The sequence below is a fragment of the Sturnus vulgaris genome, chromosome 9, assembly GCF_052056855.1.
Source record: "Sturnus vulgaris isolate bStuVul1 chromosome 9, bStuVul1.hap1, whole genome shotgun sequence".
Taxonomy (NCBI): domain Eukaryota; kingdom Metazoa; phylum Chordata; class Aves; order Passeriformes; family Sturnidae; genus Sturnus; species Sturnus vulgaris.
Window position 1 is genome coordinate 18,457,607 of NC_142251.1, and position 16,399 is coordinate 18,474,005.

General features: G+C 38.3%; 1 protein-coding gene across 2 annotated transcripts in view; it reads right to left on the reverse strand.

Moving 5' to 3' along the window:
* The window catches only part of DPYD (dihydropyrimidine dehydrogenase), a 337,856-nt gene that overhangs the window by 97,552 nt on the left and 223,905 nt on the right, over positions 1-16,399 (reverse strand). For both annotated transcript variants that reach the window (XM_014884797.2, XM_088170031.1), the window contains exons 15-16: positions 10,491-10,559; positions 7,977-8,060 (exon numbers count right to left, since the gene is read on the reverse strand). In XM_014884797.2, coding sequence (XP_014740283.2) covers positions 7,977-8,060; positions 10,491-10,559 — 153 coding nt within the window. The remainder of the gene's footprint in view (positions 1-7,976; positions 8,061-10,490; positions 10,560-16,399) is intronic.

The window sequence follows — 16,399 nt, forward strand, 5'->3', positions numbered from 1 at the left end:
TTTTGTTTTGTCCCCAGCACAAAGAGGAAAACAACCGAATTTACTTTGAAAACTGATTCCTCTCTGATTCCTACACCTCTGTGTAGGTGGTTGAGCCATAATGTTTTTTTTCTTATTCTGAATGTTTGGGTTTTGTCTCACTTATTTTTAATTTAAAAATGTTATTCTAAGCAACCAGAAGAATCATCTGTTAGAAAAATTTCTACTTTAAAAAATTAACTATAAGACATTATACATTTGGTTATAGTTACCTTATGTAACAGGGAAAACTGTCCTTTTTTCATTGTGATAGGTCTGTTAAAACTTTAGCAATGAGAATTTACAGATATTGATTTTAATGCAGTATTAAAGGCATTTAAGTCAGATGATTTTCTTTGATTTTCAGAATAAAGATCAGTAATAGTTGGTCTGAAAGGTTGATGCACAGACTGGCAGTCCAAATTACCAAATCATTTGGTAATTTATGGTAATTTAACCAAAGCCAAACTAAATATAGGCTTAAATATTCCAAATTAAAAATACAAAACTGCACATTACCTTCTGTAAACTTCTTGGGCACACTGACTGGAAAGATTTATTTAACAGTGCTGGTGTACGTAAAGTGTTGACTGATAAAAATGTCTTTTTACCCCTGACAGAACAAAGTATTTTATATTGGTTGTTTCTAGCTAGCCAAACTAATGTTTCTCATAGCTCTGAAAAAAGTGGTATGCAGCATGATTAAATAATATTTCAGCTCTTAGTTCATGCAGAGGTCACCTGCTAGAAGGCATAAGGGTTTGATTAGGTTTACATCATACGTGAAATATTCTAAAGGGAAGCACAGAACTCAAATATGTGAGGCTGCAGCTACAAATAGCTTTCTCTTGTGGTCAGGTAGTCAAGCTCTGTCCTTTCCTATCATAACAAGGCAGAAAATACCAAATAATTGAGGAAAGCCTAAACCTTTGAAACACGAAACCAGGGAATTTAAAACCTATGCTCTGAGAAGAATTTACCACTCGGTTTTAAAATGGTCATCAATTGGGCATGTATTCAGATTTGGCCTAGTGTACAGAGCAAACTTCCCAGCAAACTAACTTTCCCAGGAGCTGAGGCAAAATTTAAAGAAATATGAGTCTAATCCTGAAAACTCTCATCTAGGCAGTGAAGAGACTAGTTAATATCTTGCTAATTAACTTTGTCAAACACTGGCATAAAACTTAAACCACAGAGAGAAAAAATTATTAATGTGCACCAAGGGAAACAATCTTAAAATATTTTATTTTACCAGCAGAGTTATCTGTTGGTAATCACTTTCTTTCCAGCAAATCCTGTTTACCAGATACCATGATTACAAAAAACTGCAAAGTCTTATGGTGTAATCATGTATCCAAAACTTCTCAGGACATTAAAATACCATTTCAAGAAAAAGCACAGGTTGCTATTTGATTGGGGAAAAGGGTTGTTCTTTTATGGGAAGCACTCACTATATACTTCTTTGCTGTTAGGCTACTGAAGTGTCATTAAAACAGCCAAACCGTGCCAGGTCTCAGATATTGTGACCAAACTAACCTCTGTGACATCTGTCACCCATAATGCGAATTTCAGCAGAAATGCTTCCATCATAGTAAGACTGAAAATACGTGTAAACCCAAATTGCTTTCATGTCTTCATGATTTTCAAGGGAACAGAATCACTTTTACATTTGCTAAGGAAATACATTGTGTAGACAATGCCTTCCTTACGTAAATATAAGTCACCACACATAAACAGCGTTTAAAACCTTATTAACAGCCATAGCATGTCATTAAAAACTTTCAGCAAGTTGGTTAACTGTTAACATTACTGCTGAATTTATAATCCCTTTTTAGTTTCCATTTTGTCTTTTGAGTAATTCAATTAGAAATCCTTCAAAGCAATAACAGTGGATTAAATGTTGTCAAACCACAATATGAAATTACAGAATAGAGTTCTGATGATGAATTTATTAAACTTTGCATTTCAATTCATTTCTCCTTGAGTGTATAAAAAGCAGAATTCTTTAGACAAAACACCAATTAACTGTCATACCTCATTATTAAGTATTGTCTCCTTTTAAAACATGGAATATATGAGGACATAAAGGACGCATGCAAGAATTCCATTTAAATCCCAACATTTAATTACACCTGAATCCTGCAGTGGCAACAGAAAAGAAATGAATTCTCAGGTACTGGAGGAAGGTGAATGATGCCACCTACCCAGGAGTGACCATAAGGACAGCAAGATTTTCCTGCTCAGATTTCCAGTGAAATAGCTCATGAATCAATTTTTACTTTGAAAGCAACTCAGCAAAAGCGTTAAGTTTATGAGTAGCGTTCTGAAGAATGAAGGAAGAGAAAAAGAAAAGAAAGAGACATCTGGCAACAGACAAGATTAAAAACCAATCCAAAGAGGTTGGACAACAAAACCAAATTATCATCAAGGATGATGCTGGACCATGATTAGCGTAAGGCCATGAACATAAGTCCACACAACACATTTCCTGACCTGAGAAAAAGTGTGCTTAGGTCGGCATTTGCAGGAGTTGAAGCAGGCAATCAGCAGCGTCCTTTCCCCTTGCACATCCCAGATTCCCTCCCAGCAAAACAATGCCCAGTGCAGCACATCCCTGCACATGCACAGTAACAGCATCACCACCTCAACCAAGGAATCCTTATTTCTCAAGAACTGAATTTCTTGTCTCTGTTCAGCTCTTTCCTCAGCTGAACTATCAAGGCTGCTCTTCAGATCCATTTGCTTAGGCAGCAGGCAACTCCCCTCCTCTCCCCAGTCACCCAGTTTTATGGAACTTACTTTGAAACAGTTTGGACTGAGAAACATGACTGAAAGAGGTCATTTGGTGAAGACATGCCCCAAAGCAAGAGAAGGCATTGGCAGACACAAAGACACTGAGATCAGCCAGGATTATATTCTGAACAACCAGCCAAAATGGATGAAAGTGGCCAATGCAAGAGAACAACGAGACGTCCGAATCCTGAAACTCCACCACAAACACCAACACAAACCTCACTCAGGCTGGTTTATTTTGGATTTTGGGTGGCAATGTCCACACTGCTGCTACAGCCCAGTGTAGCACCACTCTGCTGTACTTTGCATTAATTTGTTGCAATAACAGAAGAGAAGAGAGAGAACTAATACTGCCTGCAGGACTCAATGAATTATACTTAACCAGGATATTATTGTAGGCTGATAGTAGAATGTCACATGAACACAGATATAATCAAATTCTGTTTGGGGCATCATTTATTTAAAATACTTCAAGCTCCTTGCTGGCAGAGCAACAGCGAATTAGCATGCTATGCTGTGTGCTTCAATTAAAAAGCAGCCTCATCTTTCCCATTTCCAAGGTACAGCAGAGCAAATCTAATTGTGCCATGCAGTCAGCTCTCATCTTCGCAGAGTAACCAGGGCTTTGGGGTTTTTCTTCTTTTTGTTTTTGACAGATTTGTCGTCTTCTGAATGAGACAATGTAGGCTTTTATGAAACTTGCCTCCTAATTGCAGGCAATAAACATAAGCGCAGCAGCAGCAGAGACTGTAGCAAGTACTACTGAAGGAAAATGAAAATAAAGGTAAAAAAAGAAGCACAAAGCAGGTTCATTTTACATATGATCTGAATACTTAAACCACCAAAATCTGGATTTCAGTGCTCACAAGAGACAGATACATTCCTTCTTCAATATTAACTAAAAAAAAAAAAAATAATTCCCCAAACCTAGAGCTTAAATGCTGAGATAGACAGTTTTTTTATATTTTGGAGGTTAGAAAATACGAGTAATTAATAAGAAATACTTATATGCTGGATGCTATTAACTTTTACAATATTTGCTTATAGTTTTAAGGCTGAGATCATTGAATATGAGATTAGTTGCTTTTGACTTGAGACCTTGTTCATACTGATTATGTCACTGCAAGCAAACATCCAAGTCCTTGCACTTCCTTTTATCCAGAACTCATTTCCTATTCCTGGTACAAAGAATACAGTGCTGTGGGTAGGAACTGAACAGGGTGAATGCACAGAAATGGGTGTCTGCAAGGACTGCAGGAGGGCAGGTACTGGCAGGTCCCACTCGGAGAGGGACTAACACCAGTGAGGTTGGCCACAGCTCCGCCTGCCTGAGCCCTAAAAACTCCAGAGATGGAGAGTACACAGCTCCACCAGACAACAATTCCTGATCTGCATCACCTTGCTGTGGAATTCTTTTCCTAATGCACAGTTTGAAACATTGAGCCCACAGTTTGCCCCTTGCTGTGTCATCTGACATGACAGAGAAAAATCTTCCCCTCTTTGCAGCTACTCTTGCAGCACCTTTGTCACATCCTCTCAGGTAGCTGTAGGCTGCTCTTTCCTTCCCTCCGTGGTTTTTCATGGCCCACTAGGCCAAGGAGACTCACTGATAATTTTGAAGACTTTGGGTATCACTTGTCCTAATCAATCTTGTTCTAATGTTTATTGGGAAATGCACATTACAGGTCTCAGACCTGGGGTTTTATCATAGGAGGAATGTGAAGTAAACTTAGATTACTGACTCAATTTAAAATATTATTATCCAGGCAGAGCAGCTGGAGAGACTTGTTGACCTTTAGAGCAAAATCAAAAAGACAAACACTTAAATTTGTTGGTTTCATATGACATCAGTAATTCAAAATATTCAATGCCACATTTTGGAAGGATAAGTAAGAAAAAAAAATTAAAACGTCTTTGCATTGTTTCCAGTGAAGGAGAAAAAGTGCACCATAAATACATCACCACAAGTTAGACGTTGAAATGTGAGTGCTACTATCTCACATGCTTGATTTATTATTTTCATAATTTTATGCTAAGATTACTACAGGATTAAACTATAGTGGGAAAGTGACATTGTCATTTTTTTAATAATCTGCTGTTCATCATGTTGCCTTTATGTTTGCTATTAAATGTTATGTACACATAGGTTATCTGATTCAAAGAAAATCTGTGCATTAGTGCTGGCAAACTTAATGACAAAATCTATTGCAATATTTAATGATATCCACTTTTATACAGTTGCAGATTGTTACAAAAGAATACAAACCTTAACTTTATTGTCATTAATCAGCATTAGTAAATGTAATTGACATTTTATACAGAACCAGCTTTAAGTAACTTATTGGCAGCAATACAGATACCTCTTAATATTACCCTCTGGCTAGCTACTCTGTTTGGGCGCCAGAGTGTCTGCACTAATGACTTGGAATTAAAATCAAATAAAAGCTGAGAACTGTAATTCAGTATAAAACAAACAGCCATACTTAGTACCGATTTATATATATATATATAATTTGGATATATCAGGATCTTTTAAAATTTGCAGTTGATATAAAACAGTGAAAGCGTTTGATACTAGACAACAAAATAGGATAGAGAAAAACAAATCTGATGTTCGTTCCCAGATTTCTACACTTACCCTGAAGGCACACCATAGGAATTGGAATGAGAAGAAAAAGTAGACAGTGTAATTAACCTTTCCTTTCCCTCTTTTTTATTTTTTTAAACAACAACAAAAAGACAGAACATGTTAGACATTATAAACAGTAAATTATAAATAGTAAAAATTACACCTTTTTCTGCCATTATTCTTCATCTCAGCAATTTCTGTAGTTTCCTGAGGATTTAATGTGCTTAGGCATGAAAGAGACCTAATCCTTGAAAAAAATTCCTATGAAGACATGGATTATGTTATCAAAAAGATTTAAGAAAACCTGCTTCACTGTACAACCAGGAAAGCTGCTCTGCCTCTCAAAGCCTCATGCCCTGACTTCCAGATATCGAGTGGTGTTTTTTTCCAGAGCATATCTGAGCCCTGTCTTCCCCACACCACACGTGTATGACCTATTTGATTTCAGCTCTTGGGGAAAGAAAAAAACCCAAAAAACTAAAATACCAAAATACTATCTAGCACTTTTTTATCTTCTGATGGGGCCTCCAGGGGCCACTGTACGTGGAAGCCTCCTGAAGGGATACTGATAAATTTGTTGCACATATCATTACTTAATCCAGTTTATCCCCACCCTTTGCTTCAATAATCTACATTTAAAATCACTATAATTTAATTTTAAACAACTCTGAGGAAGAACATCAGGATCTGGCTCTCTAAACATGGCTTGTTCTATTCATTTATTCATCTAAAGAAGTTGATTCTTTTCTGAGCTCTCATTTTGACAAGACAGTTAAGGAAACACAGGAAAATGTTTAAGCAAGAGCAATATATATTAAACATTCCAAAGACTATCCATATTGTATGAGGAAGATAGAAATTTTATTATTATAAAAACATATATGTATATGTAATCTTCTTTCTTTATGGATCTGATCTCCTCCATGGAGAGTCACAAATCCACACGATAGCCCTGAGTGCTCAGATTTTGCATTTGCTTCTCTGATTTTACAACAGCTGAAAGATATGTAAAAACTCATGTAGCCAGACAGCTCCCTACTGACTACACATCTAAGCAACTTCACATGCATACATTACTCCAGCCACTGAGAGCTGGAAATAACACACACCTAAAAAAAATAAAAACCCCATGCTTGAAAGGAGCCTGTTTCAGTTTCCTGTGTGGAACCTGCAGGGCTCTCCCTGACCACCCTGCACCTTCCACACTGTCCTGCCCTCTCGGGCAGGGACACACCAAACTACTGAGTCATGCTCTGCAGACTGAAGGGAGGGAATTTCTTCAAAAATTTATGAAGATGGCTAAAATAGCAATTGGTTGTTGAATGCACTTCAGGGAAAAAAAAATTAACAATAACTACTACTGTTTTGCTAGTGTTATCCTGGAGGGCTTTTATGATTCTCTCCCATTTTTAATCAGAACTTCAGTTAACGACCACTGGCCATAAAAAGCAACCAGATTACTTTCATTAAAAATAATAATCTACAGCATGGACCAGATTGACATAGTTTTGTTCACAGAAAACAATGAAATGCCCAGAGCACTGTGCCTGACAGTATTGCTACGATAAAGCCATGCTTGAAAAGTGTCCACTTGAAGTGTTGCACTGATTACAGCTCCTATTGCCTCCCTAGTTTTAGAAAGTGAATGGTTTTGTCATCCAACTTCTCCCTGTCCCCAAAATGTACTAAGATGGGAAATCAAATGGTCTTCATAATTCAGAAACTTTGACTGTCAGGCTCTAGAAAATCTCTCCTGTAAGACTGCGAACCAAGATTTTTCAGAGACTTTCAATTCACCATATTTGGGGATTTTTCACAGCCAAAAAAAATTTCAAACCATGACCAAAACATGCAAAAATCTATAAACTTCAAAAAGATGTTAGTATGAGAATTAGGGTTTGTACATGTATATTTTCTTTTCATGGGCAAAACAACACACATTCTCCTACCTGAAGTCATGAAATGTACTGATAAACTCTGCAACAGATTTCTATGTGGCAGAGATATCAGGCATGGGTAATTCCAATCTCAACCCTCTAAACGAACAAATCTATAGTTTACAGAACACAAGCCATTATAACAGAAAGTGTTATAGTACTACTAGAATGTATGGCCTCTTCTGAGATGCTGAAATACAGTTAGGTTCATGTGTTAAAAATTGTGAAATGAAATGCGTGTATATCTCATGTCCTTCAAAATCATTACTGATACATGCAGTAATTACTAGCTCGTGATTTAAAAGACATCTACAGGGCACTGAAATGGAAATCAACAAATTCTGTCTAAGTGCTCTTTTGAAATTGTTTTCATCATATTCCTTGTCAAATACATAATGCATTTTTGTTCTCAGCAAAACTAAGCATTTTGTACACTCTCAGCTTCTTTTTTTTTCATCACTAAATATTTAAACACATTCAACCTAAAAATCTCAAGCTGGTAATCTGCTGCTTGTGTCTTGCCCCCTGAGGTGCAGCTATCAATGTGGCAGTGCAGGATTGCTGGAGAGACATTAAAGAGATTGTGGTTACAGTCCTACCTGCCCACAGGCCAGTCCCATGCCTCGCTCCCCCATACCATGAGGACATGATAAATTTAACTCCAGGGCATCAGCACCAGCAACCTAGGGAACATGGGGAAGGACAAAAAATGAAAAATTATTTTCAAGTAATGTATTCTTTCCTGTAGTATTTACTGTTCATGTTGAATGGATTTCTTCAGACATTTGATTTATTTTTCTTTTTTAAGGGAAAAAGTTATGGTTATAATACTCCAGAAAAGAAGCATGTTGATCATTAGAGATAAAAACTTCAAAAACTGATGTGCTTTCCAAAGATTCTTAAGGAATTAGAGTAAAAAAAAAAGTTAAAAGATACAAGCAGAATAAAGCGTTGGTTCTGGAAAATGTTAAAAAATTAAATGCAATTACAGGGCCTAAGAGCAGCACTAAGAGTTTTGGCAAGCAGTGTTACACAGGTGTTGCTGTGCTCTGAAGAACTGTAACTCAGTAATAATTTTTTCCTTTTTGCATTAATGTATTCAGTCTCCAAATTTTCTGCAGGCGCCTGTACTGTGCCATAGCTTTTGTCATTAAACAAATTTGTTTCTGAAGAACAAGAGGTTAATAAAAGAAGTCTAAACAAACATATTATTCATGCTAATTCCTGTTCATTGCCCTCTATTAGTTAGAATTAAAAGGGGAAGGAGCCGAGCTGTCCGAGGGCAGCACACAGACACGCTCCTCTTCCTTTCTGAACTGCTCTGGCCTGACACGAACATCTCTCCTGTTGCCTTCCAGTGGCTCTAACTAGGCTTTTGTCGTGCATCTGCATTTTGTTTTTGCTTATTGAACTGGAGTAACTCTGCCTGCTGTGTGGCCATGGTTCAGCAGCTCCCGAAGTGCGTGAGCAGGGAGAAGCCATCCATCACTCCCAGGAACCCTCCCTGCTCCAGCTGGCTCCAGCCCGGCCATGCTGGGGCTGTCGGCCTCCCTGACAAGCTGACCTTTTGGATGAATAGGTCATCCTCCTGCTGAGACACTGTGCTACCTTCTGGGGCTCCTGCTCTCGTGAAAGCCACATGTTTGACCTCCTAGCTAGGACGCTATGTGTGCGATCAGACGGCGCTGCTCTTCAGCTGCGCGTTCCAGGGCGCCCCAAACCACGGCTGCTCCCTCTCCACAGGGCAGACACCAGCAACTACTTCCCAGAAGAATGTTCTATCACACAGGTTACACATCACTGACTGCATTTAAAGAACCACTTCTTTTTCTAAAGGTTTTTTTTTAACATAAATACAAGCACAGGTTGGAAATACGTGTCTTAAAGTTGGACAGCAGTACCACTGGATTAAAAAAACGGGAGCAAATGGCACAATAAAGCCATTCATCTTAATCAGTTTAAAAGTGGCACTGCTTCTGTCAAGCATAGATTCCAAAATATGATTTCATGGTCAATTAGGTAAATACAGGTATAAATTGAAACAGTGTTGAAAATCACCAAGCTAACTACTGATATTGTCTAATTTCACTTCTCTAAGTCCCCAAAGTGACTTTTCTCCTCATAGGTTTAAAATGCTCATAGAAAATTGAGAAGTGTCATCCCACATAACCACAGGAGGGCTTAGGACACTGAATAAAGCAACAATGATGTCCAAACATTCTGCCATATGAAAACACAAATTCAAAATCTCCACACCTCTATCCATACATATATAAAAGCATATTTATAATTTAAACATTTAAATCTTAGCTAATGTTAGCAATAACAAAAAGGTAATTTTTTCTTTACTTAAATTTGTTAATACTATGTTTTTAATTTCCTCTAGATACTTTATCTGGAAAATGCACTTTAATTTAAACATAACAACTCTGCTTTCCATTCACATATAGACACCTTTCTGAATGAAATTAGTGCAGTCCTAATAAGTATTTCTTATACTACTCCCTATGGACACAGGTACATGTTATTAAATAGTTTTTTTCCTCAAATTGAATAGAAATTTCAGGTGCATAGTCTGTTTGCATTTCTGTAAGATTGGATTTATATTATAGAAAGCCTGCTGACTGCTATTATATATGCTGACTTTCTGAGCTATCATTTTTGAAAGTCTGTATTAAAACTAGAATAGCATTAAATGAGCCCTTTATACTTTAAATATTCAAGAGTTTTATATTCAAAATTTCTTCTGGTGCTGTCAAACTAGTGTGCCTCTAGGCAAGGTAAGATCAAGTTAGGCTCTCAAAGGTAGAATTAAATTTTATCAGGGCATCTGTCATAATATACAGTTTGCTTAAAATGCAAATAAAAAGTATATAGATTCAAAGACTAAAGGCTTTCCAGATACTGCTTAAAAATCCAAGCAACAGATTTCCTTTAAATTTACATTTCCATCATTTTAATGAAAATACAGAATAAACAAATTATAATGGACATGTTTTAAATTTTCATTTTTCACTTTGAATCTATTTCTTTCAAGAAATTCCTTACTGCAGCTCTTGTTTTCAAGGAGAATTAAAAAAAAATACATTGAAACCCATTTAGGAAACCATTACCTCAGCCATTTTTGAAAGTTCAGTCCAGTCCTCCTTGTTATAGCTGCACATGATGCTGGCAATCAGAACCTGGAAGAGCATATATACATTATTGTAATATTTTACATTACCGTGACTCTAGACATGATCTGCACAGCCTGCATATGGGAAGTACCAGCTGTCTGCCAGGAGCTAGAGGGTGAAGCTGTACACTTCACTGGGGACAAGAAACAGGGAACAAACTCATCTATTATATCCCTGGTTTTCAAAAGTCTGTCCATGTGCATTCTCTTTGTCGTGTGATGCAGTGAGAACAAAGTCTGCCCTAAACACAGATCCAATCAGGAAACTGTCAGACATCCTTGCTCCCGAGGTCTGAGGAATGAAGTCGTTATTTATTTACTATTAGTACAAATGACAGAAACATTTTGACTATTTAGAGGTAGGCAAGACATCAGTGCAGAGTTTACACTCTAACGTGGCAGTGTATGAGCACAATATTCCAGCTGACTCAAATCCAGACCCTGGAGTCTCTTACCATGCAACTTTAGGATAGTGCCAGACAGCCAGAACTATTTTGTGTCCCAGAGGCAACTAGGAGGGGACTTTCAGGATGTGGGGAAAATATGCAGGACTGGGAGAATGGCCCAGGGAACCTCCAGCTTTTGTTATCCCACGATGCACATTTTATTTCCTATTCACTGACTGGCCCCAGCTCCCCAGAGCTATTCTGTGTGATGGCCTTTCCTTCTCATTACACTGAGCACCTTTCCAGTCTGGGTTCTGCCTCTAGCTGCTGCTCCCTCTAAAATATTTCTTAAGGTTCATGTTTTTAGGTAAAATAAGTTCTAAAAGGATTCTTCGGGGTGTGGGGGAGCCCCTAGACACACAACTTACCAGTTGCATACAGTGTTATTTAATTACTGTTAAATGAAAGTTAACTACTCCTCTGGTCAATGCCCAGTTCAAGTGACAGTGCTAATTTCTATTTAAAACTAAAATAAAATCATTTGTTCTGGACCCAAAGATTGAAATTCTTAAGTTGCTACATTTGAGGTAAGATCAGCAGAGAAATCAGCCCAGGAACACCTGCATGAAGAGCTCCTTAGAAGGACGATGTTCGGAAGAAAAAATGCAATAGAAAACTATATTGCAGCAGCTAAAAGGTTAAATCAGAAAAGAGATCATAGAACTTAATAGATGTCTACCAGCTCAGTCTTTGTTCAAAGGAAACACCAGGAGAGGAGAATTGAGAAGCATCTGGCCATGCTCTTGTTTATTTGGCCCTCTTACATGAAACTTTCACATTAAAGTTTGATTGACAGGTAATGTGACATTTGATTTTAATCTTTTTGTTTTCCAAACAAGTTCTACTGTCTCATTAATATCTAGGGTTGGCTTAATCTGTCACCCCCTCATTTTAACACTTCTCTTGAACTTTCCCATAATGCTGAGGGTTAATGACTCATTCATCTCAAACAAATACTGAAAAGCATGGTGTAGAAAAATTGCCCAACACACACAATTGCTGGAAACTGTCAACTCCCAAATTATCTCCATAAGAAGGAGGAGGTATTTAGTATCTTCAGAAGGGAGGGAAACATACCTTGAAATCTAAGGCAGGTATGGAGAAAATTGGACATGGTGAGGTTACATTCTATTAATTTAAAAGGACAATACCACATATCATCATCATTATTTCCATTGTTTTGCTCTGATGAGTCTGTACAATGAACCCGCCCACCTGCAGGCTGCCCACCCACCCACCCTTCTGGCTGCTCTTTGCAGAATGGGAGTCTGGTGAGAGGGGAAATGTTTGATGAAGTGCCTGCCTTGCCTGCAGGTGCCCATTTGTGCTCACCTCTGGCATAAATATAAGACCAAACTCTTCATTAAGCACACACAATCATTACTGCTCATGCTTTTATTCCCCTCTGACAGGGAAAAAGAATCCCTCTCCTATACCATAATTTTTTAAACTGGGAAAAATCATATATAGCTGTATAGGTCAGATGTTAATGAAACAAAATCTGCTCTGTGTCCCACTTAAATATTCAAGATAAACTGAGGGCTCTGGGAATAAACAGAAATATCTTTTAAAGAACTTTAATCTTTAAAAGCAAAAATAGTGACAAATGCGTCTAAGAAATTATATATGAGAAAAATTTAAAGCAACGGAATTTATCTAGAAACTGTATCTTGTCAAATTCATGCTTTTTATAAACTAACTAAAGCAAAAAAACAACTCAGCAGCTCAGACACTGACAACATGATAAGGATTTTCACAGTTGCAGTCACAATCCAAAGTACATCAGAAATCTGCACAATTGAGCTTTAAAACAAACCAAAATTTTCAGTGGGGAAAGTTCTAAGACAACAAGGGCGGCTGACTAGATTCATAAGTAGTTGAGTTAGGTTATATCAAGTGTTACTAATGAAATTTGAAAATTCTGCTGGGAGTGTAAAAAAGAGGAGGAACATGATCTGTGATGTTTCAAAGGGCTGCTAATTAAGACAACATGTTTATTAAATATTTATTAGTTTTAGGATTCATATTTAAAATTAAGCCCATACTTTTTGACAGAAGTAGTGGTTTACAATAACAAAAATAACTGAAACCAAAAACTACATTTCTGCCATGACTGTTCACGGGAAAGCCATGATCTCAGAGGGGATAATGAAAATTTAAAAATAGTAGGGATTTTATTGTTTTATCCCCCCCAGTGTTCTCTTATAACTTGAAAATAAACTTATTTCTTAGATGGAAGAATATCCCCCAGCACTCTGTGCTAACTAAACTGTCCTTTCTCAAGTGACTGTTCTTCCCCAAAACACCTTTACAGTCCTTTCATTTGGAATCAGTGCCCATGAAAAAGAAATAATCACTGCCACATGTGAACATTTAAGGGAACTATCTGTGATGCCGGAGGTTTGGATCTACTCCTAAAATCACACATGGAAGTTTAAAAAGAAAATATAGAATATAATCTCCTATGACCTAAAAGAGAATAGCAAGAACAAAGTAAGAATTACAAGTGATAAAAGGCAGAGGTTTTATTGGAAACTGATAAATGAGAACTGTATCACATTTCAGCTTCTTAGTCTCTTCTCACTCATTTTTTCAGTGCCGTCTTGTACCACATTACCAACCCTGCACATTTAATAGCCCCAAACAGTTGGTATCTCATGAAAGTCCAGCACATGGCCCAGCCCAGGTGCATCTGCAGAGAGCACATCCTTCCTTTTGATTCCTGAAATTCTCAGTGGCAACCTGGCATGAGCTTAATTACAGTGGTTTGAGCCACAAGAGTGAGGCTGCACCACGCTTCCCAGCTTACAAAAGTAGGCTCCTGACAGATCTTACAATGAAGCTGCTGCTGAAGTGTAGTAAGTGGTAAATGAGGGTTGACTAAATTGCAGCTTTGTCATAGCTCGAGTGTGGGCTGCCTGCAAACTGTGCATGATTGAAGCACAGTGGGACCCCTGGCCCATTCCTTATTCCAGATCAAAATCATAGCTGGTTATGCTGTTCCCTCTTCTCCTCCATCCAAGCTGCTATTTTGCCCGTTGTGGGCGATGCTGCTGCCCCGCCCCGCGCCGGGGAGCACAGCAGCCCTGCAGGCTCTGTCCCTCCCTGGCCATCACCGTGACAGATGTCACCAGACAAGGGCTTTTCGCCCTGGCACCACACAACGTGGCTGACAATTTCTCCAAAGGCATATAAAGGGACAAATGCACGTTTGCAACATCACACACTATTCTGTGTTCAGCATTTTCCTGATCATTCATGGAACAAAAACGTCCACAATAAAACTTGTTTTTTGTTGGAGGGAAGGGAGGTGGAAAAGGGAGGGTATGTAATGTACCAGTTAGGACACCATTATAAGATGAATATACTGTAGCTAAAGCAGTAAAAAGCTACATTTCACACAATTGTGTGACTAATGCATTAGTAGTTGTTCTACTTAAAAGAACACTGACAAGGTACTTCTCATAATCCTTAAAATATTTTTCTCCCTGTTTATAGTAATCCCCTGGAAGCTTAAACTAGAATATATTTCCCTTGTGAATGTTTTTTTTCCTCATCCATTATCTCTATGTGGATGTCTCATGAATGCAATAGAATGAAAAGAAATAATAAGGATGAGGTTTGCCAGTGTATATGTTTTCAAGTGAGCTTTCTTTCCTAGCACACAGAATTCACCACAAGAAGTTGCAAAACAAAAAGAAGGAGGAAGAAAAAAAAAACATCTGGGTCTAGTTTGGGTAACATCTATTTAAAGCCAGAGAGCAGTAAAACTCTATGTTGACAATTACCATTTGTCCTGTACTATTCTGAAGGGAGTAAGGGAGTTTCAGTATACTCAAATAATCTGAAAAAAAGTCTCAGTGGTCTGGATTTAAATGTGAACACTGCCAATTCCTGCATATTTACAAAAAAATCTCAACATACAGAATGTATATACAATTCTCTATCCCCATGCCTGTGATAACAATATTTATTTTGGTCACCTCACACTGGCCAGAGCCTATATGTGCTCTGAACTTACTCTTCCAGGTCTGTACATAACCTCCCTGTGCTTCAGGAAATCCAGCCACCATAATTTCTGCTTGCTCTTCCCTGCTTGTCCCTTACTATTGCTGCACCAGTCTTGAGGGCAGTTCTGCATCATGTCCATAGATGCTCTGTTTAGACACTGCTGCTGGCCACAACATGCACCCCTCTTTGATTTCTCAAACACTGGCAAAAATCTACAGTATTTTATTTTTTAAGTGCACAGTCCTTACAAAAATAGAAAGAGATTCTTAGCATTATCTTTAAAGACTGCTCCCCTGAAAGCTGTAAAATCAAGAGGAGCTTTCAAGAAGTCTGAAGGATTGGGTTTGCTATTTGTTTGGGAAGCAGAGATAAGGAACAGGATAACCGGCACGTAAAGAGGGGGTGCAGAGATCGAGGACTTTATTAAGAATCAGATTTCAATACCCATAGAATTACTGTCAATTGAGCTAAAAGGTTTTGTGTTTGGATCAGATGGAAAGACCTCAAACTTCCTTCCAAGACACATTTTTTTTCCTCTAAAACAACAGTATAGCCTTGCCACACAACCTGTGTAGTCTGAACAAACTCAAACATTTTAAATCAGAATTCCTCAGGAAGCATTTAGTAAGGAGGACTTTGGCAGTGATGATACAATCTTTCTAGAGGAATGGCAAAACTAAGATGTTCAGTTCACCACTCAGGAGCAGAAAAGGCATCTACAACTACACAAACACAATTCATGGCAGCTGCATCACTGTTTCACAGCATTAAACCCCCATGTGTCAGGATGAGGGGCACCTACACTCTGTAGTAGTAGTCGTAGTAGTCCCACACCATCTCTCACCCGCACATTGTCACAAACCAACACACTCAGAACCTTTCCTGCAGGTCCTGCCCCAGGGCAGCTACAGGAGCACGTGGCCCACCAGGTACTTGGTGAGAAGTCCACAAAAAACAGTTTATAGGGCATTCCTTGGCTATTTCAATGACACAATAAATAACCTTGTAAATATCTACATGGAAAAAACACCTGCTGCAGATGGACTTCTCATAGTTCTTCACACATGTAGGTCAAACATCCAGGCCATGGGCCAGACTGCCCCCACAAGAGCTCTGAAGATGCAGCCTCAGCAGCAAAGAGCTATCAGTGAGGGAATAACAATATCAATATGGGATTTTTGGGTTGTTCCACTCGAGATGCTCCACTTCTCAAGACTCACACCAACAGCCTTCCTCTCTAACCCTGCCTCTTGCACAACATCAGTCTCAAGGGAAGTCCCAGCTGTGCCACGTTGAGCCAGCAGAAAAGTTCTTGGAGGGTTTGTGCTATTCAGTGCCACATGTGGCCACCCTCTGCTTTTCAAAATGGTCACTGGCTGATGAAATGATC